The following is a 27,846-nucleotide window of genomic DNA, read 5'->3' as shown; positions in this document are numbered from 1 at the left end:
ATATATATATATGCCGGAAAGGTTTGGATTTCTGTGCCATCAGTTGCCCACATCTCTCTAAAATCAGTATGGCTCAACTTTTTTACACCAGCAAGGAAGAGAATTCCAAGAAGTGCAAGGATTTCCTCTGGCGTTATTAATTTTGCTTCTCTGTCCCTTGTGTACCCTCCTTGAATTGTTGTGATAAAAATATTTGTGTAGTTGTGTACGATGTTACACTTTCTATCATTTTTTTGGTAAAAAATTGAAAAAATGCACTAAGCTCCTCTTTAACACTTTTTGCATCGACTAGAGGCCGCGGAAAATTTTTCACAAGATTTTTTGAGGCAGTTTTGGCAATTTATTCCACACCATATTTCCGTAACGACTTGTAAACGTAGGTACTTTTTCTTCTTCTGCGTTCATTTGATGATCACATACTCTTTGAAATACTTCTTTATCACCTTCCTGCTCTGAAGTGGAATCATGGTCACTATATTCAATACATTCCTCGGACGCATCAGGATCAATACCACCGTCTTCATCATCAAATTCTTCCATTATTTTTCTGGCTATCTCCTCTAACTCATCGCTAGTAAGTTTTTTCCTATAATTGTATCGTAAGTTAGACATAAAATAAAAAATTACTGCATAATAAACTATACTTTTACTTGGATAACCGATAACTACATATTGTTACTTACATAGTCGGTTGGCGTACTTTATGCATCACTTATGCCCAGTTGCACCATCAGACTGTAAAACAACTGATTTGCTAACCGTCAATTCGAAGATTTAAATCAATGATAATAGTTATTTTTTAAACGAGTTGCACCATTCTAAAAAACTATTGGTTTACAAACCGAAAATATAATATAAGTGGAAACATCGTATTAGAACAGATTATTTCATTCGAATAGGACTTTTCAACGATTCTCATTTGTTTCTCATTTGATTGTTATGACATATGACAGGAGCTTGAAAATAAATGAGAATCGTTGAAAAGTCTTGTTTGAGTGTGGCTACAAATAAATATTTTTGAATGCAAAATTAGTTTATTTAAAAAACAACTAAAAGGTATGTTAAAATAAGTTTGTTATAGTTTATTATTCTGAGATGTTTGATTTTTAAACATATTGTTGTTAAGGTGTAGCTTTGTTAAAACTTTTGTAAATGGATGCCGTTAATAAATAAATAAATAAATTGAATTGCCAATTGAAACAACACTGTTTTCTTGCTTAGGCGATATCTAAAAATAATTAAAAATGCATTTTTAGTTATTCAGATAAATAATGGTATACTTATATACCTTGCTTTAATCAATTTGATTATAGGTAAACTTATTATACAAATCATTGTGACCTCTTACAGATCTTATATTTGGTAACATATGTTTTACGTATATCTTCCAAATCGTTAGAAGATCAACTCGAAGACGATAATGAAAATTCATTTTTTTAAATTATATATTATTGATGATACTTTAAAAACTAAGCTAACACTAAAAAATATAAAAATTGTAAAAGTGAGGTTAAAAATAGTCGATTATTCAAATAACCACAGAAAATCGGTTGGTTAGTTTTGACAGATCAAAAACTGTCGGGTTCCAATTGAGTAAGTAATGGTTGGTGCAATATATTCTAAAATAAACGGGCAATCCAAATCAAAAAATCAATCGTTTATTTGTTGGTGCAACGGGACATTAGTAACACGCATCAACAATGACGTCAATTCTAGTACTAAATGTGTAGTGAGGAAGATTTGCAATTTACACTAAACTCTAGTAGAAGAATGTGTGTTAGGAGGATATAGGAGCGGCATTGCTTATTTAACATCTGGATGCAAAGTTATGAGTTTATGCAAAGTTTTAAATAAGAATGGCGTACTTTTTACGCCTTAGCGACCACTTAAGGGTTAAATTCAAACGGACAGCGCGAATTCCTAGTTCCCGAGTGACGTAGTTACGTAGCTCTACATAACGGCGTATAGTTAGTTCTGTATATCGTGTTTTGTTCTTAAAATATTGTAATTATTATGAAGCTACCGAGAAAAATCATCATTAGAATAAGCTGTGCAGTTAATATTTTATGAGTTGGATCTTGGTATATACTACATGCATTACTTGATCATTATTTAAAATTAATAAAGTTAATTCTACAGAAGAAACTAATTTTTCGTATACAATTAAAATCGTACTCTAAATCTGATCTAATTCAGATTATTACTTATTCTTTCGCATATTATTATAGGCGAATATCATATCTTGAGGTGAATTGGTCTTCTTTGTATATGTTTTGGTAACAGTTTATTATGTGTCCGGGTTCCATTCCTTCCTATTTCGGCATTTCTCTTTCCTTTGCTTGCTCTGCTCACTGCTCCAAAGAAGCTAAAACCACAAGACTTGTAGCTGAGTTGACTACGCTCAATCTCAATCTACCGGCCAGAGTATGGTTGCCGCTGAATAGTCAAAATCCCCATTTTATCGTTAGGATACCTCCGCAAGTGGCAGCTGTACTCAACTCCAAAGATAAGTCACCCTACATAATCTACGTCGAGGTAGTTGAAGTTGAAGACTTGGAAAGCTCTCCTGTGCTACCAAAGATCATGCCAACATTGAGATATACCAAATCTGAAGAAAATCTTAAACACGAAACCGTTTCTCTTTCCGCGTTCAGCGTGTGCGGAGGTTGCTCCGATGACTTAGATCCTGATTGGAGTCAAGAAGACGATGAAATCTTACAACAGTACAACCATATGAGAAAGCCAGTAGACAGGGATACTATTTCGCAAATGCGAATATACCATCCTGTCATCTTGTTGACGATCTTCCTGGATTTCTTCGTTGAAATTCTTATGGTCATTTCGTTTGCTGGTCTTCTGATGATGTGTCCTATCCATTCCAAGCATTGGGATTTAATTACTTTTACTATTTTGTTTCCTAACTCCTTTTTAATCGTCTTCCTCTATATAGAGTTATGTCAGATCCTATAACTAGCCGTATCAGTGTTTTTATATTATTATTTATTATTATTTATATTTTATTTATATTATATATTATTTCTTTGTCATTTTGCTTGGTTTGCTTTTTTTTAAGGATTTTTCTGCCTCTTCCGAAATCTTGGTTTCCCTTTGCAACTTTTTTGTTTATTTGTAATGCTTTTGTTTTTCCATGCTTATTTTTAATCTTTCTTGCCTTCCGTCTCCACTTCGTTAATTGCCTCGGTTACACTAGTTTTTGTTGCCTGCACTGTACATGTTATTTATAAATATATTCTTGTTCATATTTGTTGTGCTTAGTAGTTACTTAAGTAAGTACCAGGTTAAATACTGTTGAAAAGATACTACCACCCTGCTTTACACAAACTTTTAAATTTCAATTTGATGTACTCTTAAATTTGACAGTCTACTCTAAATATGATTTTTTCTCGATGCCTCATTATACAAAAGATCTCCATATTTAAATTATATATATTTAAGTTGGTAATACCGATCTGAAGTTAGTCGTTATTAAAAATGTATTATAATCAATTCTTCTTTGATTTCATCCCATAAATTGCAGTAATAAACTGATTTTTAAACAATGGCTGTTTTAAGTTTATTTGAAGAAATCAATGCATCAAGTACCATAGATATACTTGGACATTATAATCAAAAGAAAGATGTACTGTCTGCAAAAGATCGTAGAAAGACAAAAATTGGAAATGTGATCAAAAACATAAAAAAACATTACTTAAGATCAAAAAAATGTACCTTACAAAATATTTTAAGAATAAATTAATTATTAGCAAAGAACACAAATTGTAATTGACGTCACTGCTATCGATTAGGAAGTAATTATAGGTATAATACAAACTAACTACAAAACAAATACTTTTGCACGTCATTTTTCAATTGTTATCATATTTAGAATTTTAAGGAACAAGTTGAAATTAATTAGATTTATTAACAAGCCACTCACCCATCGAGTTAGAATCTAGATTCTAACTCGATGCACTCACCATACAATTGACATTTCATTGGATCGCAGTGGTAAAATGTCATTGTTTTAGTTGGCAAAATTGAAAAACTGTATGTTCCATATGAAGCGAGTAAAAAGCGTTGTTTATGTTTTGAAAATACAAACAGCAGTATGACAGGAGAGGAATATTGTAACTCAAACTTCAATAAGTATTTTAAAATTTAAAAGAGAAAATATTGAGCCTTATGTTCAGAAATCGTTAAGAAAAACATTGTATCCGATGATTGAAAAAAATATTTAGATATATTGTGTCTTCCCACAATAATTTGCGGTGTTAAAACAACTAAATTTAGACGAGAAATTTCTTTCAATTGTTTCACGACATCACGGCCACTGTAGACAACAGTATGAGATATTAATTTTTATAAACATAAAATACATCGCAAACGAAAAGAAAACTTGTAAGAGCATAACTTAAAACACTTACAACCTGGAAAAAACACAAAGGAAAACCTTTTCTACTAAAGAACAATTTACCAGACAACAGCGAAACGGTTTGTGCTGCGAACTTACTAGGAAGAATGTAAAACAAAACACAAAGAAAACAACTACAGCGATTGCACATTACTCGTTCTAAATAAATCGAAATTTTAATAGGAGATAAATCAATTTCTGGTGCTATTTCAAAACTGATAAACAATTTATATGCTAATATCAATATTTATTATTTATTACTATTATCCAGACCACATACATGCATTGAAACATTTTTGAAAAGTAAATTAAATTTCTGATCAGTAAAATTTAAAGCATAATAAATGTGATCCATCATTATTAATTAAAAATAAATCATAAAGAGTATAAAATTGTTTGTAGTTGGGTTTGCTAGTCGAATTAACAATTTCTGCTGCGCGGATCGTAGGTATGCGCACGCCTTCATCGACCTTCATAGGCAACCAGAATTGACACTCGTTGTGTTGTTGATAATCTACGTACTTGAGCGGAAGAGTATTCGAAGGTTTGACAATTAAACAGGACCGTACTCGTCTAAATATAATATTAAAACGCAACAAATTTAAACAAATGCGTTTAAAACACATTAAACGGTAAAATATACTTTATCGGCGAGACTAATAATATTATTATATTTATTTATTATACAAATTTATTATTTTTTGTTTTTAGTTTAATTTTTCAATATTCACTAGATAACTCGCGACCTACTAAGGCCAATAATTTTCATCCTAGGACTACGAGATATCTGTCGTTGCATAATTTAGCACTTGACTCGATTCAACTACCTCTTATATGATTTAAGCTTCTTCTTCTTCTTGGTTGGCAGATTGTTACCTCCATGGACGATTGTCATTTTTCTATTGTTTGGTTATTTGTCCCTTTCTACCTTGAGCAATCTATTATGCACCTTCTACCTTTTATTAAGCTTTAGATTCAAAATTAGTTTAATACTTATAGTATATAGGTTTCGACCGTCTGAAAACGGGGGAAAATGAAAGCAATAACGAATAGTTTTCATTTTGGGGAGAAAGTTCTGTTGATGAGTCGTCTCTAAAAGTTTCCATTTATTGTTCAAATTTTTAATGAATATATTCATGAATTTATGAATTTATAGTTCATAAAATGTTTCATCATCATTCAATCTTCGCTTATCCACTGTTGGACATAGATATCCCTCATAATTCTCCATCTATCTCGATCCTGTGCCTCTTGCATCCAATTCCTATGACAAATTTTTAGATCGTCAGTCCAACGTGTTGGTGGACGACCTCTGCTTCGGTAGGCATCATTTCTTGGTCTCCATTCCAGTATCCGCTTTGTTCATCTATTATCTGTCATTCGAGCCACGTGACCTGCCCAGTTCCATTTCAGTGTTGCTACTTTCTCTACTGCATCAGCCGCTCCTGTTCTTTGTCGTAGCTGGCGATTTGGGATCTTGTCTCGTAGTGAAACGCCCAACATAGCACGCTCCATCGCCCTTTGACACACACGGATCTTTTGAACTGTTTTCCTTGTCATGGTCAACGTTTCCGCACCGTAAGTTAACACTGGCAAATGTTAAAATGCATGTGTTAAAATGTTTGAATAAGCGCTAAATTATACCGGGTGGTGAATCGTCAAACGGGTCATGGGAAATTCTAAACTGTTGAATTTTTGCTTCCCTAATTATTTTCATGGGGTAGTATTTGTAGTGGACTGAAATCTGTTTTTAAAACAAATGTAAAAATTGTTCTATGAATTAAGCACATTCCAAAATTTTGCATAAATATAATACATTTGCCAGAGTATTGTTATAAAAGTTAGGCCAGACGTAGTGCTGAATATGTATAGCGGGTTGCGTTCCGCCACAATGAAGTTAGATATTAACAATACTTGAATTGTCAATATTTTTACCTTATGATTTATTGTTTAAAAAGCAATAAAGTTAATAAAATGGACTCAGTTGAGGGAAAATCAGCAGCAATGTTTTATTCGGGCAATAATGCGAGCACTGCCAGATCTTTATCTATTGTAAGATATTCTTATAGACCAATTACAGGTTATAGAACAACTCAAAAGATTTTAAAAAATTTGAAAATACCAGGACTGTGATTCCTACTTGTAACTGGGGGCTTGTCCTTGAGTAGCAACTTGTCACTCCTCTTGGCAAAAATATTCTTAAATAACTGTGAGCCATTGAAGCTACAGAGTGCTTTATTTAAAGGTAAAATGAGATTTCACTACAGATATGTTGATGACTGTTTGGTCCTTTTGCAGCAGCAACTGAATTCGATGATTATTATAGAGTTCGAAACTAATTCTTTACTTCCTTTTTCAGATCTCTTAATTTCAAAGTATCGTCTCTATAACAAATTGAATTTTGAAGTATACAGGAAACCAGCAACCACAGACACTCTGATTAATTTTCATTCAAACCCTCCTTTCTCCCATAAAATGTTAGCATTGAATAGTTTCTTAACAAGAGCCTTCAAATTTCCCTTATCTAAAGAGCCATTCAATAAAAAAATTAATATTGTTACGAACATGCTTTTGGCATGGACCATGTAACGGTTGCATCTCGAAAAGTCATCGAGAACCTTCGCGATGTATCGAGTGCGAGAGAGAACAACTCGTCACGTAGGCGAATTAAAGGTGGGCTACTCCAGAATATTCTCGTACATAATACTTTTGGTATATATATATATATATATATATATATATATATATATATATATATATATATATATATATATATATATATATATATATATATATATGTAACGATGTTAGGAGTAGAGTTTAGTTGATAAGGAATTACCGAACTGTAAATATAAATTCGAACCGCTCGTTTTATTTAAAAACGCTACAGTTGGTGTCCGGTGTGAGATTTAGAAATAAATTCAGCAGTGATAAGCTGCTTAATACTAAATAAAAAAAAGACTTTTGGACTTTTGAAAAGTATTGTTCGTCGGGAACAGCCGTGTAACTCGGTAGTGATCTTTGTAAAAAAAAGAACATTTTAAAAGTACGTGTGTGCCTGACCAAAGATGCTGCTAGTACAGCTTTCAGTAAAACAGTTGCGTGACCAACTAGAAGAACGCGATGAAGACTGCAGCGGGTCCAAGAAGATCCTCCAGTTTCAATCAGCAGAAGAAACAGTTTTAACAAAGATGAATGAGAAATTTGAAAATGTCTCGCAAATGATTGAAGAAACTTCTAAAAAAAATAATGATAAATTCGAGAACGTTTCCAAAAGATTCGATGAAACGTCTCAAATTATTAAAGAAGTAGCTAGACAAAACGACGAGACTTCACAAATAATTAAAGAAATATGTATTCAGAACAATGAGAAATTTGAAGAAATTTCTAAAACATTTGATAAAGTAGTAGTATTAGATAAAGTAGTAAATTTATATAAATTCGAACCGCTCGTTTTATTTAATCTCGCTACAATATAATAAAACAATTAGCCCTAAATAATAGCCATCTCCATCTTATTAATAAACTATATAAGAAAATTTATTACAAGGATAGAACTCACCTTTTCTGTAATTTCTCAAGAACCACCTAAATCCTTTTTTGGTTCCATACATGTTCTAGACCCACACTCCTGCTCTATTCAAAAGATCTTTTTAAAATACAACATACCTCTAGCTTTTAAGTCCAATATGAATATCACATCATTAATCTATACAGAAGATGTAGTTCGTATGCTACACAAATCTCTGGTTTATAATCTTTGTTGTGCTTTCTGTTAGGAAGTTTATATTGGCCGAAGTGGCAGAAGAATAGAGACCCGTAGTTCAGAACATGTAAAATACAATAAATACAAAACACAGATATTTGCAATACTAACTCTGCTTTTTCCAACCATATTCTGTCAACAAACCACTCCTAGTCCCTTCTAGATGTTAAACTCTTGCACACGAGCAAAAAGAGTACTAGATTGGATATTCTGGATTCTTATGAAATTAGTAGAGCTAAATTAAATGATATTGAAATAGTTTTGAATGAACAGCTTCTGTCATCAAAGCTTTACACTTCCATCAACATAAACTAAGTTAATTCAATGTGATAATTCAACTGAACTTACCTTACTAGATTCTCGACCTCATTTGTGATGTCATTAGATGATTTTTACTTTAATTACTTTACTATTATATATTTTGACTTCGTATGCTTTCTATTACATTGCTCGACCGGTGTTGTTACCGGACTTCTATAAGCAGTTATGTCGTGGGATGTGCAGGAGTACACAATCATTTGAAAGAAGGTTAATTCACGTACCATATCCATCATGGCATACACTTTCATCACCTCATTTAACCGTCGGAAGGAAGACTTCCAATAATTGCTACAGTTCCCCCTTTACCAGTTTCATGTTAAATTCAAAAGTAAGCTTGGTTGCCTATCTAGTTTACAAATAAATTCTCTTTCGAATACCACCTAGCTACACTTCTGGTTTTAACAGCTCTTGTAGTTATCTCTCCTCTCTTTAACATCCATTAGAATTTACATAAATTTCCATGCCCCTTTAAAGATCATAATTACCGATTGTATCGCCGAATAGTTTCGATGTCGATTGACAGTAGGTACAACAATACTGACATATGTCACAAATGCTGGTCCCATCCTGTCTCCCCAAAATGGCACCCAGCAGAGAGCAGTTGGACTTTTGGAGTTCTTTTTAATAGTTCATTTATTAGCCAAATAATTAATTTATTATTATAAGTAGCCAATTTCTTTTAAATATACTCTGTATGTAGCAAATTTTTTACAATAAATAATTTTCTGTATAATAAGTTGTTTCTTAAAGCTGTGTATTCTTGTGCATTTCAGATTTTCTTCTCCTACATTTATAATTGATGATGAGATGTCGAAACGCGTTCTACGTGTTAAAAAATAAAAAATGTTTTTATAATTTGTGGTTTTACTTAATTTCTTTATGCTACTTTTTCCTCAAAAAGTACATTTTATCAACTTTGTCGTGTTTTAAACAATAAATAATAAAATAAAAATATTGAAAATTCAAATATTGTTAATATCTAACTTCATTGTGACAAAACGCAACCCGTTGTACACATTCAGCACTAGGTGTGGCCAACTTTTACAACAATACGCAAATTTTGGAATGTGTTTAATTCGTAGAGCAATTTTAACATTTGTTTTCAATCCATATTTCAGTCCTCTACATATAGTTTCTCATAACTTTTGACATGAATTGAAAATAATTAGTAAAGCAGGAATTCAATAGAAGTTTGACGATTCACCAAACGTTATAAAGATTTCTATAACAGAAAACTGTTTAAAACTTTCTTGATCGAAGAAGTATTTATTTTTTTTTGTGGTTCGTCCTTAAAAGTATCCATTTATGTAATCAATTTATGAATTTATGCGCCAAAATTTTGGATAATCTTTTGAGCATACATTTGGTCAAATATTCATAGCTAAATCCATACTATAACAAAGGAATGCACAAAAAATGATGATATGATGAACTGTAAACAAAGTAATGTGAAAAAATGATGATGTGACGAAACGTTTTCTAGTTGCTTTGATAATTTTTGCAGCGTATTAATTCACCAGTCTCTTACTACAGTAATAATAGATAATATTTTAGAAAATTAACAATTCCTTTTTGTTTTAGTTTCAAGGCGATCTATGGACATGTTAAGAGTGCGAGCGACTGACCCACGACCGTGTCCCAAATGTGGAAAAATCTACAGGTCCGCCCACACCCTTCGTACCCACTTAGAAGATAAACACACGATATGTCCCGGTTACAGGTGTGTCCTGTGTGGAACCGTTGCAAAATCCAGAAACTCCTTGCATTCGCATATGTCACGACAACACCGAGGCATCAGTACAAAAGATCTTCCCGTCCTTCCCATGCCTGCACCTTTTGATCCCGATCTTGCCAGCAGGTAAATTTTTACTAATGTTTTAACCCAGCAAATACAAGTATGTTTGGTACAATATTGGAAATATAATACAATTATTTTTTCAGATTATTGGCCAAAGCTGGAGTTAAAATAAGTCCAGCAGAGCTTCGGGCTAGGGCCTCCCCTACTGGTCCCCGTCGATCTGATGTGAAATTAGACGCCAAAAGTGCATACTCCGGAGCAGCGTCCGAAGCTGGTAGTTCGATCTGTGGCGACAATGATCCCGAAGACCTTACAATGTCAAATCAAAGGTACGGTGGTCTAGATTTCGGTCTCTCGCCTCCTATGCACCAACAAAACCACTTCAAAATGAACAGGTCCGGACAGGCAGTTGCAGCGAAGAGTCTGGATTCCCTTCACAACCTTTCCAAGGAACCGTACCCCGCACCTTTAGCTCCTCCGGTTTCAGGTGCGAATACGACAGGTTCAGCAATACTAGATACCTACCTGCAGCTGATGATGTCGACGGAACAAGCAGCGGCTGCAATGCAAGCTGCGAACCTAGCGCAACTGAACGCTATGGGCATGGACAAGGCTTCTCAGCAGCAATTCTTGGAAAAAATGCAGCAGATGCAAAGCGCTAGCGAGATGATGATGAAAAGGAACGACGAAATTCGGCGAGGGGAGTCAGACATGGTAAACCACGACAGGAACAACCAAGACAAACATCACGACGACGCTGACACGTCGGGAGGTGAGGAAGATGAATATAGCGAAGAAGAGCTAGAGCGAGAAAGCGTGAAAGCTGGAGGGGAGTAGTGTTAAGGTTCTACAGTTAAGTTATAAGAATCGGATCAGTTGCCGTTATTCTTGCCTTACTGGATGATATAACGACATCAACCAGTAATGTTCTCTTGTTATTCCATCCAACTACCTCAGTTTGAATCTCATTTCAAAGATATTTATTGAGACGTTTGATTTTCATATACATACAGCTCCGTGAGCTTGAAAAGGTGATACAGATGGTACTTTTCTCGTAATAGGTTTATTGAATCCTCTATAAATATGTATACGTACTACACCCTAGGACTTATAAGTCCCTCATAGTTTATATAGTTGTAACAAAAATGGGTCTGATTTTATCAAAAAGTTTAAAATTTTCAGCAAAAGCTTGATCACTGTTCTTTAGAAGAGAAGAATTTATTTTATTTATTCTTAACTAAGTTATTTATTTCTTCAAGATGTTTTAGTGCCTCCAAATAAGTGACTTTGATCTAATTGTTAATATGATAGTAAATAATTCTTATATATGATCAAAAGAACCGATTAAACAAACGATTCTTTGTTTTAAAGTGATAGATAACATACAAATGTAAAAATGTTTTTTGTTTAAAGTGATTACGATTGTTATAGTAATTATTATTTTTGACAGTTCCGTGTATTTGTTGACAATATTCAATAATAGAAACTTTACAGCATAAATACATACTATACCTGAATATAATAGCTTTGCTATGCCAGACACAGTAAGCTATACCACGAAAGATTTGGCCTGTGCATTTGTTCTATTGGTTTTAAGATACGAGTGGTTTATAACAAACACAGTAACACAAATATGAAAACAGATATAACAGTGGCGTTCCAGAAAGTATTTATGTAATATTAAGCAATATTTATTGGTCGTGGTCTAGAATTATTTCTTCCTGACGTCATAGGCCGCGGCTTGACAGACCACGGCTTGTCAACCTCATAAACAATACATATATCATTACATGCCTATGGTAGATTCCTATTTTAAAGTGGAGATATAGTATTAAAACCCGAACTAATGAAAGAGGAAACTACTTTTAACCTACTACAAGAAAAGTACCAACAGTTCATACATATACCTTAAATATTAATCCATCCGTCTACCTCAGATATAGTTATATAATTCATAGTTATCGAGTGCAAGATAATAAGGGTTTAAAAGTGTATACGGTAAATTTAGTATGTAACGTTATAGGACTTCGTTGCAGTTATCTGATAACTAAGGAAATGTCGATGTTTTTGCATGAAACGTAGCCGCGATTTTTTCTATATAAAAACTAATGTAGACGCTTTCTGTAAGCAACGGGTCCCTTATTTTTTGGAAGAATCTTCTTTATTATAGAAAAATGAACTATTATCTTAGATTTTTATATCCATCAAGAGTAGATCTATCACTATTTAAAACCTAATTTTTCACTAAAACGCTAAAAGCTATAGATTTTAGAATATTCATTGATTTATCGCAATAATCGCATAATTTAGCATTTCATTACAGCTTTTACTGTGACGCTTTTAGGTCCACTTAAGTGGAATCAGCTTCTTCTATGGATCATCTTGATCCCTATGGAAAAATTCACTTTCCTAATTACCACGAGATCTTTTTTAGTATTCCCATTTACTTCTTTTATGACCTTTATGTACTTTGTCTTCTTCTCTAATCGGGCGAGATACTTCATCTCTCTGGCACTCGGTTATGGGTCCTTTGTAAAAACCAGAACCGTTTTACTAAGAGTTTAAGGATTTCTTCGGATTCAATACTTGTTTTACATATATCCGCGTCATTGAGCCTTAAGCATAATCTCTAGGATACTACACGAAAGCCTATTGTCAGTGTTACTAACTATGTATTTCCTTTCGGTAAAGACATATATGTTTTTCGTTTTATAGCGCCCCTCCTAATGATTTCATCGCTAACACTGTCGAGCAGAAACTAGAATTCACTGAATTTGCATGTCTGTATGATGCCTGTCATGATTAATGCACAATTTTTGATCCATCTGTGAACCGAATTTGATCCCAATTAATATAAAACTAATGACTCTAATGACGTTCTTGCACTTTTAAAGGCTTGTGTAATATTCAGTCACCTATCTCTGTAGAGTGGTGTCACCTACTGCTAACTCGCCAGTAATATACTTTCTCATTTGTCTTCAATAGGTACTAAATCTAGACTTTCTATAATTTATTGTTACCTCACTCACCGATTGAATTTTTCAGCAATATGGTAAACATCAAATTATATGCACCTACGATTTCTACGTGCAGAATATAACTTTTGGGTTAACTTAAACAAAAGTGCAAGCTGAGTATAGCCGCAAATGTCAACCATGGAACAAAATATTTCGGTTTGGCAGTGTTGGGATGTTTTTATAATGCATATGTTGTATGCTTTAAATATAAAACGAGGAAGCTTTTAAACAGTACATTTTATGAATTCTGCAATTTTTAATTTATATAAAATAATAACGAGTAAATATTTGTCTCTTTCGAGATTAATTGTAAACATCTGTTGTAATCTGGCAACTGCTAATTTGACGATTGCCAAATCGATCCCCTAATCTATCAAAGCGTAATTGCTAAAAAAAATTCTAATAATTAACTGCAATTAATCTACAAAGAAACAAATATTTACTCGTTATTGTTTCATATAAATTAAAAATTGCAGCATTCATAAAATAGTATAATCAAAATGTACTTTTTAAAAGCTTTCTCTCTTTATATTTGAAGCATACAACGTATGCATTATAAAAAGATGCGAACACTGCCAAACCGAAATATTTTTTTCCATGGTTGACATTTGCGGCTATATAAATAGGTACTAAAATACTTATTTATGTATTTGTAATTTGCAGTGCCCCTATATTTATCAAGATATATATATCCTATCAAATTATTACTTGTTCGTTATATGTATGTCATTATATGTATGAACTGGTCCAACTCTTACCCTTCTTTACCAAATGAAGGGCAACTTTCTGTGAATCAGAAAATATTATTGTGCCCCTCTCGCTCTCTCTTTCCATCTCCCTCTCTCTCTATTTGTTTTATTTATTCTTGTCAAGTTCATTGTTTAAAAAAACTAAAAAATTAATCCACAATGATTGTGAAGCGATTATCCATCACAATTTTACTGTGAAGTCTGGCTCTATGGTTGTAAGGCAGCGTAAGCATTCACCACATATAATATCAAATATTACGTGAAAATGCATACAAGTGATTAAAATATATACTGAACTATTTTCTGCACTGCTCATTGTAGCATATATCACCTGAAAGTTGTGCTATAACCTCAAAATTTTTGTCATCAATATACTTCTTTCTCTTTTCTACTGATCCATGATGCTTTGTCTTTCGACTCATATACGGTAATCATAAAGATCTTTGATTATTTTAAAACCAGTAGTTCTCAGTATTTTATTGGATTTTTATTCTTTTTAAGCAATAAAACGTATTGATGGTAGTTACAAAAAGTAATGAAAGTAGACTTTGATTTCTGTAAAAATGCACATTTATCATACATATGTAACTATCAACTTCCCAATAATGAAGATTCTTCATTGTTCACAATCATAAACATATTTAATAATAGAAATAATAATAATATCCCAAGAAAACAAGTACAAGGTGATAAGTATACAAATATTAAATATGTTTAAATAATTAATAATTAAAAAAAAGTATACAAAACAATTCTATCCAGGTGAAAATGGTACAAAAGCGTTTTTGCCTATACAACAATATTTTTATAAGTATATCTTTGAATCAGCCGAAACGTTGCGAGAATTTTCGATAAATTTTTACATACAGCGTGAGGCAAATGTGTGGAATGATGTAATTATTTTACAAACGGATAACGTATTATGGATCTTTAAGAAAAGTTTACTTGTTGTCAAATTGTCTGTTTTCTGCAAATATAACGAACTTTTTATAGGGTGAGATAAGGCAATTAGATGATTGATAATAGAGTTTTAGAAGACTTTTAAGAACTAAGGAAAAAAATAAAATTTATAAAAACGACGATGGATGCCAACATAAGTTGGCAATAAACGCGTTAAAATAAACAATTCATAAATAAATATGGATGCTATTTTGGTTATAATTAACATATTGTTAGAAATAATACTAAGAGATGAGGGAATACGAAGAGCTGCTTATGTCAGTCATAAGATAGTTGATCTTATCTGTATAAAAAAAAATGATTGAGAGTTTTACTAAAGTATTCAAGAAAAATTAAATGTAATAACAAAAATTATTCCAATTAATAAAATGCACCTAGAAGAAAATAAAATAAGATAAAGAATGAAAGTTAACCAACAAGTATATGGGGATGGAGTTCTGGGCGATCTAAAAATGAATATTATTGAAACCGAAAATCAGATAAAACCTATAACGAGTGGAAGTAAATCATCATAGTAATTAAAATTTCCATAGATATCTATAGGGGTATATGAAAAATTTGCAATATGTATGGAAAAAGTAAAGATATGACAACATTGTAAATTTTAAAAAAGTCGTACTCAGCCGTATTTAAAATATTTAAAGCATTCCACACTGCAAGCTTTACTATGTATTTAATTTAACGTTTTATAACTTGCGTTAGGTTATCAGTACGTTTCAACAAGAGTACTTTTTGGAAACGTTTACCGGAGAGCCTCTAAGTTATGAACCGTTTTAAAAACGATACAGCTTCCTATAATAAAGCAATTTCGTAGGCAAAGTTACAATCAGATTCAATAAACTGAAAACAATAATTTTTTGTAAATATTACCGTTCTCAGGTCCCATACAATATATCATTCTTATTGAGTACAAATTGCCGTGTATGACTTTCTTTGTTTTTAAGACTTTATTGCCGACGTATGACGTTATAATTTTTTTGAACAGATCATTATCAGGAAATAGCTCATATTTTTGCCATAGTTGAGTTGTTGACTTCTAAAGGATGATGTATCGATTACGTGAATATAATACTAACACACAAAAAATAAATTGTGTATAAAAAAGATCTTGTGAAGGGAATGAACAGATTTTAAACTTTAACTTATCTACTCAGGTTCTAAAAACACCAGTTTTCGCAGAATCGACATGTTGTTTTGTCCTCTTTGCCCATTTTACTGAACCAGCAATTCCTTTGTGCCTTTGTACCCACGAAAGTGACTTTGTTCTACTAGAGAATCTTAGTTTGTCAGAGGTAATAAATGTTTTGACACAATTGACGAGTTTTTGGGCTACTCTTGAGCACAAAAATGTATTACTAATAATTCCGCTTAATATGACCATTAATTCTGACTCTTTCATGTGATTTTGACCCACTAATATAACCAGTGAGGACACCTCTTAATATATTGTCAACAATTTCGTTTTGTTGACTTACAATCTTTCATGATACATCTAGTAAGAATCTTCATAATTGCGTTGTTTCAATGCTTAGAATCTCTAGCTGTTCCGTAAGGTCACCTGGACCTCATCAGATTTTTTAGAACAAACTACTTGCATGTGTATGTAGTGCAGTAAGGTTTAGCATTACTTCTAAGGCTGTAGTTGGACACGATCTCATTGCAGCTATGATTCCCATGCAAGCGAGACTTACACTTATTCCAACGTTACGATTATTACTTGCTGCATTTTTGACATTAACTTCCTCAACGTGTAAGGTTTGAAAGATGTTCCATAAGAATATATAAAAATTATTGTTGACCTACAACTTTTAAAAGTCCACTTATAGACATCAGAAAAATGATTTGCATCACAATTTCCTCTAAAAAATTTATTACGACGTTATGACCAATCGTTAATGTCTACCTTTACCTTCCAAGAAGATCCATGCATGATTTCAAGCTAAAGATTGTTAGTTTTAATTAAAAAAATTAATCGTTACATCATCCTTTATACATTTTTGTTAGTCATATCTAGTGATAACAGTGATAAACAATTCAGGTATAACAGAGTAGAGATAAACTCATATTTGTAGATTCATCTTCTGCCAGTCATTAGCTGTAAGTCCAATAGTGCTTCGTTATCGTAGAATTTAGTACTTCCATAACACAACTTCCATAACCGACCGTGAGAAACAAGCTTGTACTTAACTTTTTGTATTATAAACTTTGTTACAGCCCATTGTGATTGTTTTCCAAAAATATGTGTTTTTAGTGAAGTTCCCGATTACCTTTAAAACTTAGATACGTCACAGATTATAAAAAAGCTCAACTATAAGTAGACGAAAAATATCAGTTAAGGTTCACTACATTTACCAAAATGACAAGTTTAAACAAAAAACCTCCTATTATCGATCATATATCAAATCATGAATTTTACTGTCGATAATGCGTTCTCATTTTAGGGACTTTTTTTAACAATTCCCTATTTTTATACAATTTAAAAGCATTGTTCTAATATTCGATAAGTTCAGAATGATAACATTATTTACTTTTCTATCCTGATTTCAAGCTTCAGACATTTTTTATGTCTAATGACGTCATTGACGTTGACATTTAAAAGTTTGTACGAATTTGTGCAGCAAAATAAGAATAGAAGCAAAAACTTGTTAGCGCAGTACAAATGTTGGTCTTAGAAGAAGAAGAAATGAAAAGGGAAATATCGCTTTTTACACAATAAAGACAATTAGCTACACAGAAAGCAATGTAAATATTTAATAGGGAGAGAATGAGTAAAATACTAGTATTAAAGATATCAAGCGAAGTGAAGTAGGTACAAAAGTACAGTTCTGCAATATTTTGCGAATTAATGTATAATTAATTTGTTTTCAAATTCTAATTAATTTACAATCAAAATTAAAATTTGGTCAATCTGACCTTGAAAAATAGAAGATCCTCTATTTTTAGAGGATTTGATCAAATTCATGATGTAATAACGTATGCTGTCAATTTTTTAGGTCAAACTAGTTTGATAAAATATTTGACCATCTGACACTGACTTAATAGCATAGACGTAATAGCATTAATCATCGATATAATAATACTAAGGATGGAACTAATGAATAAATACTTGCGTCCAAAGTAGCTAGTAACAATGGCCGACCTTGTTTCCGGAATGTCAGTGGTGTACGAAAAAACTTCTGTTGGTACATATATATCTACAACAATTATTTATTTTCGTTGTTATTTACATTTAAATTAAAAAATTATTATTTTTATAACATAAAAACATATAAAACATATATATTTTACAGGTACGTAGTTGCGCATCTCACGCCACTGATGTGACTGGATGCAAATAATTAAAAATTTAACAAATGTATTAATTTACCAAAAAAATGCATTAAATTATTGACTTAACTTTACCTGTTTAACATTAAAATATCGGGAAATAATTAATCACTTGTCAAAGTCACGTCGAACATTGTAGCTAGTAATGATGTCATAGTAATTACGTCATAGACGTAATAGTGACGTCAGTTCCGTCGTCTACCAGATACATGTAAAAATAACAACATGTTCTATGCTTGGTATATTATATCGATGATGCTTAATAGTCACTGACAATCGGAGCATATGTCAATACAACACATGTATAAAAATGTCACTACTGTCGCGTGTTGCCAACTACTAAAAAAGTAAAAGTATGAAAAATATTTTCACAATAATTCGCACAGTATTGTAATAATAAAAGCGTAGAACAAAAATACTGTGGGCATATCTTGAGAAAAGAGACAAGAAAGAAAAGATGGGCGAGAAAGGTTTATAGACCTACAACTTCCAGTTTTTTGTAGTTAAAACAAAATATTTGTTAAAATAATTGATGGTTGAGAAGAAATCTGTGACATATTTAAGTAAATGGTGAATCCTTAGTTGTTCTTCCATTTTATAAAAGTTGCAATAGGCAGTAGGATAACGTTTTTTTCGAAATGAAATGTAACTTATGTTTATACCTCGATATTATTCTTGCTTTTCGCTATAAAATATGGGTATATAGTTGTTGAAAAGCTTTCTGTTTGAAATAAAAAAGTGAGTTGGAGATAGATAGTATATATAGCGATCTAGCATTAGAATAGAGGTTATTGTTAAATATTTCATAAGGTCTAGATATAAGTATACAAATTTAATGTACGCCGTAAGATGAAGCACCTCATTTATAATTAATACTTAAATAAATAGGTATTTACATTCGCTGATGTTGGCAACAATTCTGAGCTCGTACAAATGACAGTACATACATTCTGACAGAAGATGAACAACCCCTAAACCCCAGAAGAGAATTCTTAGCTATTATTAATATATTTTTCATCAAGATTAAGCCTTATGACTCTCATAAATTGTTATAAATCATATAAACTTCTCCGTCTCTATAAACTATTGATGGAATAGTTTGTTTCTATTTTTTGCTAACATTTGTACGAGTTCGGAATGGTTTATGATGTGAGCAAATTTAAATACTTGTTGAGAAATCAGTAAATTCCGTACTTAAGAAAAAGATTTAAATAGTATACTTACATTTTACAAAAGGGTAGACATTACGTATATACAAATGGTGCTTTTTTGTTTATTTGCACATAATGGTCATTAAATTTTGAGGTACGTTGTTGTATATAGTTAACAGTTGTTAATTCGTTTAATATTTTGTATATAATTATTTTAAAACGTAACTTTAGTTTAAATGTTGTACAGGAGGTACTGTCTTTTATTACAAGGTTCAGTAGTTCCTGTTATATTTGAGTTTTAGCAGGACTACCCTCTATTTGTTGACTTTTCAAGTAGTTCCGTAAAACAGCAAGTTAGTGCAACGTTGTAACATAATGCCTATAAATTTCTGTCGTCAGATAAACTCTTGTGGCAATAAAAAATACTAACTTGCTGACAAAAGGTCTTACTTTTCTCAGGTTGAGCCAATCTTTATACACTTTGTGATGTAATATTTTGATATTGTTGTTTTTCCATAATACCTACCTCATTTTTAAGATTTTTATAGACAGATTTTAAAGACATATAAACGCAGATCTCTCTTTTACAATAACGCCGGTATTTTTTGTACTTAAAACAAAATATCAAAAAATATATAGAGAAATAGATTTAGTTTGTACAGTTGTTTAAATAGACATTTGCAAATATCCTTGATATAGAGGAAAATGGCGAGCTTAAAATAAGTGGGTGTGCAGTGCCATAGTAGAAGAATAAATCGTATGAAAAGGACTCATGTCTTAAGAAATGCAAATAACCTTAGCGTGGTTCCTAATTATAAGTCGGTTCCTCAACAATACATTTTTTAATTAAATATTCTAAACTAACGAGATGTAGCAATATTTCCGACAGATAAAGCTTTCCTATTTATCAACCACGTCAAATTAACAATTAAAACGAGCTTTTATTTAACACAAAGTTATTATAAACACACATTTAATTGACTCGTCTTTTGCACTCAATAAGTTACTTTTTCTCCCAAGTAAGACCTGAAAAGACATGACTCGATGATGTGACGAATAGTTTGTTTAGTCATTGTGTGAGCAGCTCGACAACAGGTCTCTTACTAGTTATATTCAAAAACTGTCTCGATCAGGACCTATTTGTATCTAGTTCATCATTATCCCAAATGATAGGAACTTAATTAGACTCTGTATATCAACGTCTCCAGCAGCTTGTAGATCATGTAAAATAGAGTAATGAGCTGGTAACTTTGAAAACTAACCGTTTGATTTGACCATTTGAGCAGTGAGTTTTCAAACTGTGCTATTTCGTAATGTATTTTGAGAAGTCATTTTTTTTATGGTCGCTTATCGATTTTTCATGTGTCCTTGGTGGTGATACTACATAATTTTCAGGTGTCTTCTATCAGCGTTCTATCAGTTCTATCAGTCACAGAACTACCAATGAAGTCAGCTTCAGAAAAAATATCTATCTGTTTTATTAAAACCTGACAGAATATTAGGTGTTAATGCTTTCATATCTGCCTCTCCTACACATTGTGCTATCTGGTATATTGAAATAGGTTTACCAGGATGGCTCATCCACCATTAGTTTATAGCAGCATTGTAATACGCTTTAAAAGGAGCGAAAATTGAAATATTAAAAGGTTGCAGTTTGTTACTACAATGAGGAGGCAGAGTCAGTATGATTACACCATTATCCTTTGACAGTTGAACAACGTGATATTTTACGTGACTCTCGTGATTGTCGTAGATCAGTATGGAAGGGTTTTCAATTGAACTGTTGCCAAACTTGATAAAGTGTTTCATAACGTTGACAAACAGCTCGCTACTCATCCATCCACTTAGATTTGCCAAACCCAGTGTGCCAGGTGGAGCTCCTTGTGTCATATGCTCCTTATAATATTTTCTTGACACGTGTTAATAAGAATACCCCTTTCATCGCTAGTACAACTATTCAGCTGTTTTACACCTTTCTCTGCCACGACTTTCTTAGGTTTCTGCATTATTCTTGTAGTAGTTGCTGATATTAGATACAGCTGATGGATTTCTAGAATAAACGGCATGTAAATTGTCGAAGAACTTGTTGACATTGAGTGGATTAAATGATGTTAATCTTGATAAACTGCAACCCTCTGGTTGACGTATTGACGGTTGACGAAATTTCTTAGCAGGGCTCATGAGAGCTTCTATAAATCTTTCGTAGATTGATATCCCGTTTCCATGTTGCAGAATCCAAGTTCCGGCAGACTTTGGTATCTTAATAGGATTTATGGGTCTCCACCTATATATGAGAAGATCTTTTGATCGTTTCTTCTGTAGTAAATCGTCGTATAGTGAATCTATAGTAAATTGTTATACAGGGTCGAAAGATTTTCTAGCAATTCTCACGATCTATCGAGATATGTTCTTCATGGTCTCTTTATGTTTTGTAAAGTATGATTTGAGTAAAGGCCTTGTTTCTATGACTATAAATTTCTTCATCGTATTTACAAAAAGTCGATCATTATATTCTAATGACTGCGACATTTCGGTCAAATAATGATCAAATCAAAAAGAATCATAGGTTACCACTCTATCCATACTGCTACTGAGAAAGTCTATGGTTAACTCCCCGTATCCACTAAGAAATATATTCGAGATGCTGCATATCCTTGATCATTTAAGTATTGTCTCCATCTAATAATCTTTCCTCCTACCAACTGCAGTTACATATTCATTGAATGAACAAATATTTTAAATAATTAGTCTATTTCAATAAATCACAATTGCAAGATCATGTTTGACTATAAAAACCGAGGTTAAGTCGACACAATCAAAGCTTTTTCATGTTGGTATGTCTGAAGTTTTTTACAGGAACAAAATTATCTACTTGCCAATTTTTTTTTAATTTATCAAAAAAGAAATATTGCTGTGTCTCTCAGTAAACCCATAGTACTTATATACCAGTGAACCTTCATTCAAAATTTTATTGTTGGGGTACTGGGTGCCTTCATTTTTATTTAACTGGCTGTTAAGACAGGAAAACTGTCAATTTCAACGGCCACCAAGAGTTCCTAAACCAAAAATTTTCCTTCAGCGAGGAGAAAAATACAATTAAAAATAATAAAGAATTAAACGTGTAACTTTTATATAGCATAGTAAAAAACTGTTATGATTCCGAAGTATAGTTTTGCTAAAAAAGGCGGCAGTATATACACTATTATTATTAAGAAGATACGTGTATGTGTAATAGAATCTTTTTTGAAAAACATTTTGACCAAAAATGCTCTGTTATATTGTTACCAAAGGATTTTTAAAAAGAAAGTCTTTTAATTTTGAATTTTAAATATACCTTTATTTATTATATGTCAAACGTCTACATTTTAGGCAATTTCTCGCGATGTGACAAAATAATAGTTAAAAGAGTGAAATGTTTTTTAAAGAGTATTCTACTGTGTAAACTGTAATAAATAGAAATAAATACCTCTGTATGTTTATAAAATTATTTGCATTTCTTTTTTATTTATACTTATGTACTTAATTTTTGTAAAGAAAGTTTATTTTTGAGATTTTTATCATTTATTTCGTGAAAATGTTCCTGTCTCTTTGAGTTTTTAGGAAGTTATTTACGTTAAGTTTTTTCTTTATTATATTGTTAGGTTAGAGGTAGGTGCAATACATAAGACCCATTTTTCGTAGAAAAAGTTATAAGAAAATACCTTTTTGCCATATTATTACTTTCTTTTTTATCTTTATTGTGTACTGCTTGGGTATCGTTTATACATAATAAATTAATATTAAAATTTTTTCATTGTTTTATTACTCCCAACTACATACAATCAATTTTTAAAATAAACAGTCCAACATTGGCAAAAACCCCAGACCCAGAATAAAGTCTGTGTCAAGTCCGTGTCAGACGGTCAAATATTTTATCAAACCACAGATCACCTACCTCTCATCACTCATTATTAGTGGTCTGTGGATCAAACTAGTTTGACCAAACCAAAAAATTAACAGCATATAACGTCACATCCTGAGTTTGATCAAATCCTCTAAAAATAGAGGATCTTCTATTTTCAAGGTCAGTTTGATCAAACTTTAATTTTGATTGATCGAAAAATATTTAAAATCAAATGACAATCAGCAGTTAGACATAACATTCTAACTCGATGGACATAACCTATTTAAATTAATTTTCTTTTTTTCGTTGGTTGACAGTGTGTGGTTTATTTGTCTTCCTATTTGGTTATAATAAAAAAAAAATAAAAATTTAATATATCTTGCAGCCAGGAACAAGTTTCTACATAATTGATTTATGTCAAGAAATAAGCTGTTTATATTATGTGAAGAATCCAGGTTATTATAAAAAATTTCTTTCAGCCTTTTTATTTTCATTGTGGATAAGAAAAATTTGAATCTAAATAAAGCACATGCAACTAATAAATAAGCAAAAAAGACAATTAATTTCATTGACATACGTCAATTTGAATGATGGCGTGACTGGTAGATTTGTAAAATTTTGAACAAAAATGTTTATTAGCTCTTTTTATAGAATGAACCATTCTTTCAAAGATAACACTTGAAGACTACAGGGGAAAAACGCTGTAAGTCAATTTTTATCGATTTTTTGATGAATACATTTTTCGATACTTGGATACACGTAGTACAATCCACAAATATCAAACAAAATAAAAGTGAAATAAGTCAAACGTTACAAACGAATAAAATAATGCTGTACAATGGAAGAGCGCTGCAAGTCAAGGTTAAACTAGGCAACAATGCTATAAGTCAAATTTAGGTGCTCAATGCGCCTGTCCGTAGGGATAATTTACAAGGGAAAATCACAGTCAGTGTTCAGCATTCATACAAGTTGTTTATTTTAGTACCATTATTATCATAACCACAATTTGTTTTTTAACGTTTAGTAAGTTTGAACTATTGTTCATTAATATGGAAAGTGAGGACAGTGAAAAAGAGGCTTTACAGTCAAAAACTACAAGAAAACGAAAAAGTTTTGGGCGAATACGTGATGTAGCTAAAGCGCTAAAAGTGCAAACTCACGAAACCGGCGAGGACTACCGTTGCAAACAGAAATACAAGAAATACAATTATTCGTAATTTTAATTCTATGCTGAATTTGGACGAGCCAAGTGTGTATTTGGGTGGTCTAATATCCATACTTCCTGTAACTCAAAGAAGGCCAAGAAAAGACGAAGAGAATTGCAACGTAAGAGATGGCTCTTTTTATTACAGAATTCGCCTTGCGGTAACTAATGGTGAGGGGCATACACCACCTGCAAAAGACGTTCAGGTTTGTCAAAATCTTTTGTTGCTCTTCATGGCATATCCACGAGAAGATTACAAACTGTACAAAAGCCCTAAAACATGGTACAATTGCCAAGGACAATAGAGGTAAACATGGCTCAAGACCCAATAATATGTCTGAAGAAACTATGCAGTTAATTTTAAATCACATAAAATCATTTAAAGGGCGCATGAGTCACTACAGCCTAAAAAAATCTAGCAGGAAGTACCTTCCAGAGGAACTTAACATTATAAAGATGTACAAAAATGTTCCTTGCGAAACATCCCAATAGATCAGTCTGCTATGAAGTATATAGAAAAACATTCAACAAACGCTTTAATATCTCCTTTGGGTATCCCAAAACCGACACTTGCAGCATTTGTAATGCTTCCAAAATAAAAATAAGAGAATGTATAGATGAAAAATTAATTAATTAACTTAAAACAGGACGGAAATTCACTTGCCGAAAGCACAGAAATTTTACAAACAAAAAACAAAAGCTAAACTACGACCAAGGACTTCAAGAGAATATGAAGTCATAGCCATGGACTACAATAAAAACCTTTCAATGCCTAATATTACGAGTAACTACGTGTATTATAAAAGGCAGTTGTCTTTCTACTCCTTTAATGTCCATCGACTTAGTGATAATGACGTTGTTATGTACTCGTACCCTGAGACAGTAGCTCGAAAGGGTGCCAATGAAGTTTGCTCATTTCTGTATGACTATGTGACAATCCAGCTTCCTCCTAAAGTTCGTAACTTTAAGTTCGTGATTTTCTATGATTGAAAGAGGTCACTCCTACATGGACACGGATAAAGATTTTGGTATCGTTAACCAAAAAAGTGCAGCAGAAACCCCAGAAGATTGGGAAGCAGTGTTACGATTGGCTCGTCAAAAACCTGCGCCTTATAACGTAGAAGTGGTTGATAACTACTTGGTGCGTAGCTGGGACACTTTTCTTGCACCTATGTATGCTACAAAAGCACCTTTTAAAACTAGATCAATAAGCGAATTAAGCATTTCAAAGCAATATCCTAGACTAATTTATTTCAGAGACACCTACAACGGAGCAATGGTTTCTGCTGTCATTAACAAAAAAGTGACCAGTGGTAGGGAACCACCGTATACTGGAAAAGAATTGAATGACTTATTTTTTATCTTAAGAATTGTACAATGTTATTGATTCATTTAACAGATAATATTAATGTTTTTAGCTTTAGTTAAGTTAAACAAGTCTAGTTCTGTTTATTTTTTTCTTTCGTTGAATTAATATTATATTTTGTCAATTACAGCGTTTTCGCCTTTTTCCTCCAGACCTTTGGTTGCTTTTTTTTTAATTTCTCTTGTTACCGACTGTACATGACAATTTCAGTTTTATAATATCCTACTCTGTACATATGAGTTGTCTAATACTCAATACAACAGTGTTTTACGATGTTTATTTATGAATTATGAAGGTTTGAATCTAAAAATCGCGTTTTCCAAAAATTTTAAAAATTGACTTACAGCGTTTTTCCCCTGTAGTCTTCACTTACATCTAGTTCGCGCTAAGCTTGTATTTTAGTCAAGTAGCAAGTAATTTAGTAACTAAAATACACACTACTGACCAAAAATCTTTCGCACTTGTTCAACTACAGTTCACAAGTAAGTTGTGTTTTGTCAGATGAACAACCTACAACACACTAAAGAAACTGATTAAGCTAATCATGATAGCTATTTTAATATGGATTGATGAGGAAATTTGATGTGACTAATAAAAAGAAGCTATGGATCAATGAAAAATCAACTATAAGCTATCAATTGTCTTCTGAAGACATTAAAACTGGAAGAACCCAAAGAATACTTGACAAATAATGAACTTGACTAATTCTAGTGGTTCAAACGTGTGATAATATAAAGGCACAAAAATGAATTTCAATGCTAACTAGAGCTTAAGTAAAGCTCTTCAACACCATTCTAGTAAATATGTACTACATTGTATATGGCACCAAGAAGTAATAGGAATTAACAAAAAGAAAAAGGTGATTTAGGTTAGGAATGAAAAACAAATAAATTTTATGGAAGTGTTTTATATATTACAAAAAAAACTTATTAAAAATAAAACCTAAACTACCAATTGGTATTTACAATAGATCTTCTTCTGATCTAATATACTCTCCAATATCAGCCTGATGAAAACAAACAGTTGTTAAAGGTTCGGCATGTTTGCATTCTGTAGTTGATCTGGCTGCAGCCCCAAATCCTAGAGGTAAGTCTGACATACTATAAACAACAACTCCTTGGTATTTTTCTGTGTTTTCACTAATTCTGCCTAATCCTGATTTGGCTACATGATTTCCATACAAAAACTGCTGCTCTGCTGAAGATTTTAACCAAATTTTACTCTGAAATGATACAAAATATGATTAGAATAATTAAAGACATGTGATTTGAATACTAACAGGAAATGGTTTTTTGGACAGAATTTTTTAAATTATATGTTTCAAACTGAGTCTGTTAATTTTAATTATGAATATTGAATACAAAATTTACTTACTTGGGCATATGGTGCTAAATAATTCAGAGCTGTAACATGTAACCTAAATTTATTAGATTTTGTGAATTTTCCAAAGCATGTTCCTAGAGAAATTAAATTGTCAGGTGGAATGGAATTAGCTAACTTCAAAATCTTCTCCGATACATAATACACTCTATCTTTTTGTTCCCTAAAGCAGTATAAACCATCTGGACGTTCTATTAACAGCTTAATATTTGGTCCAATGCTAAAAATTAAAATTAGAAAGTAACTGCTTTTAAGAATAAATAAAGTACTTACAACTTAGCTAATTTTTCGAACAATATTTTTGTTCTTTCTTCTGATAAACGTCTCATTTTTCTTATATTTATTTGCTTTGCTTTATATCTATGGTTAAAATGTAGGGTTATAAAGGATGCATGTTTCCTCTTCTTTTATAAAATATTTATAATACAAAATAACCTTTACAGGTAGGCAACTTAAAATACTTTTGTGAATATGTACTTTAAATTACATTTAATACGTTCACAAAAAGCACAA

The 27,846-nt window shown here is 32.0% G+C and overlaps 2 protein-coding genes across 3 annotated transcripts in view; one reads left to right on the top strand and one right to left on the bottom strand.

Annotated features, from left to right (window-relative positions):
* ab (BTB/POZ-zinc finger protein abrupt) overlaps positions 1–23,288 on the top strand; it is a 146,494-nt gene extending 123,206 nt beyond the window's left edge. For both annotated transcript variants that reach the window (XM_072534148.1, XM_072534149.1), the window contains exons 7-8: positions 10,080–10,356; positions 10,440–23,288. In XM_072534148.1, the coding sequence (XP_072390249.1) occupies positions 10,080–10,356; positions 10,440–11,133 (971 nt within the window). In that variant the 3' untranslated portion in view covers positions 11,134–23,288. The remainder of the gene's footprint in view (positions 1–10,079; positions 10,357–10,439) is intronic.
* Positions 23,289–26,844: 3,556 nt separating this feature from the next.
* Positions 26,845–27,758, bottom strand: LOC140444730 (60S ribosome subunit biogenesis protein NIP7 homolog). Its single transcript, XM_072536494.1, has 3 exons — positions 27,607–27,758; positions 27,328–27,553; positions 26,845–27,175 (listed from the first exon to the last, which is right to left on the bottom strand). The coding sequence occupies exons 1-3, from the start codon at positions 27,660–27,662 to the stop codon at positions 26,915–26,917; spliced, it is 543 nt and encodes a 180-aa protein (XP_072392595.1). The 5' UTR covers positions 27,663–27,758; the 3' UTR covers positions 26,845–26,914.
* Positions 27,759–27,846: the final 88 nt, after the last annotated feature.

Source organism: Diabrotica undecimpunctata, chromosome 6 (genome assembly GCF_040954645.1).
Source record: "Diabrotica undecimpunctata isolate CICGRU chromosome 6, icDiaUnde3, whole genome shotgun sequence".
Taxonomy (NCBI): Eukaryota; Metazoa; Arthropoda; class Insecta; order Coleoptera; family Chrysomelidae; genus Diabrotica; species Diabrotica undecimpunctata.
Note: the sequence above shows the minus strand (reverse complement) of the source record. Positions and strands in the feature narration are given on the sequence as shown.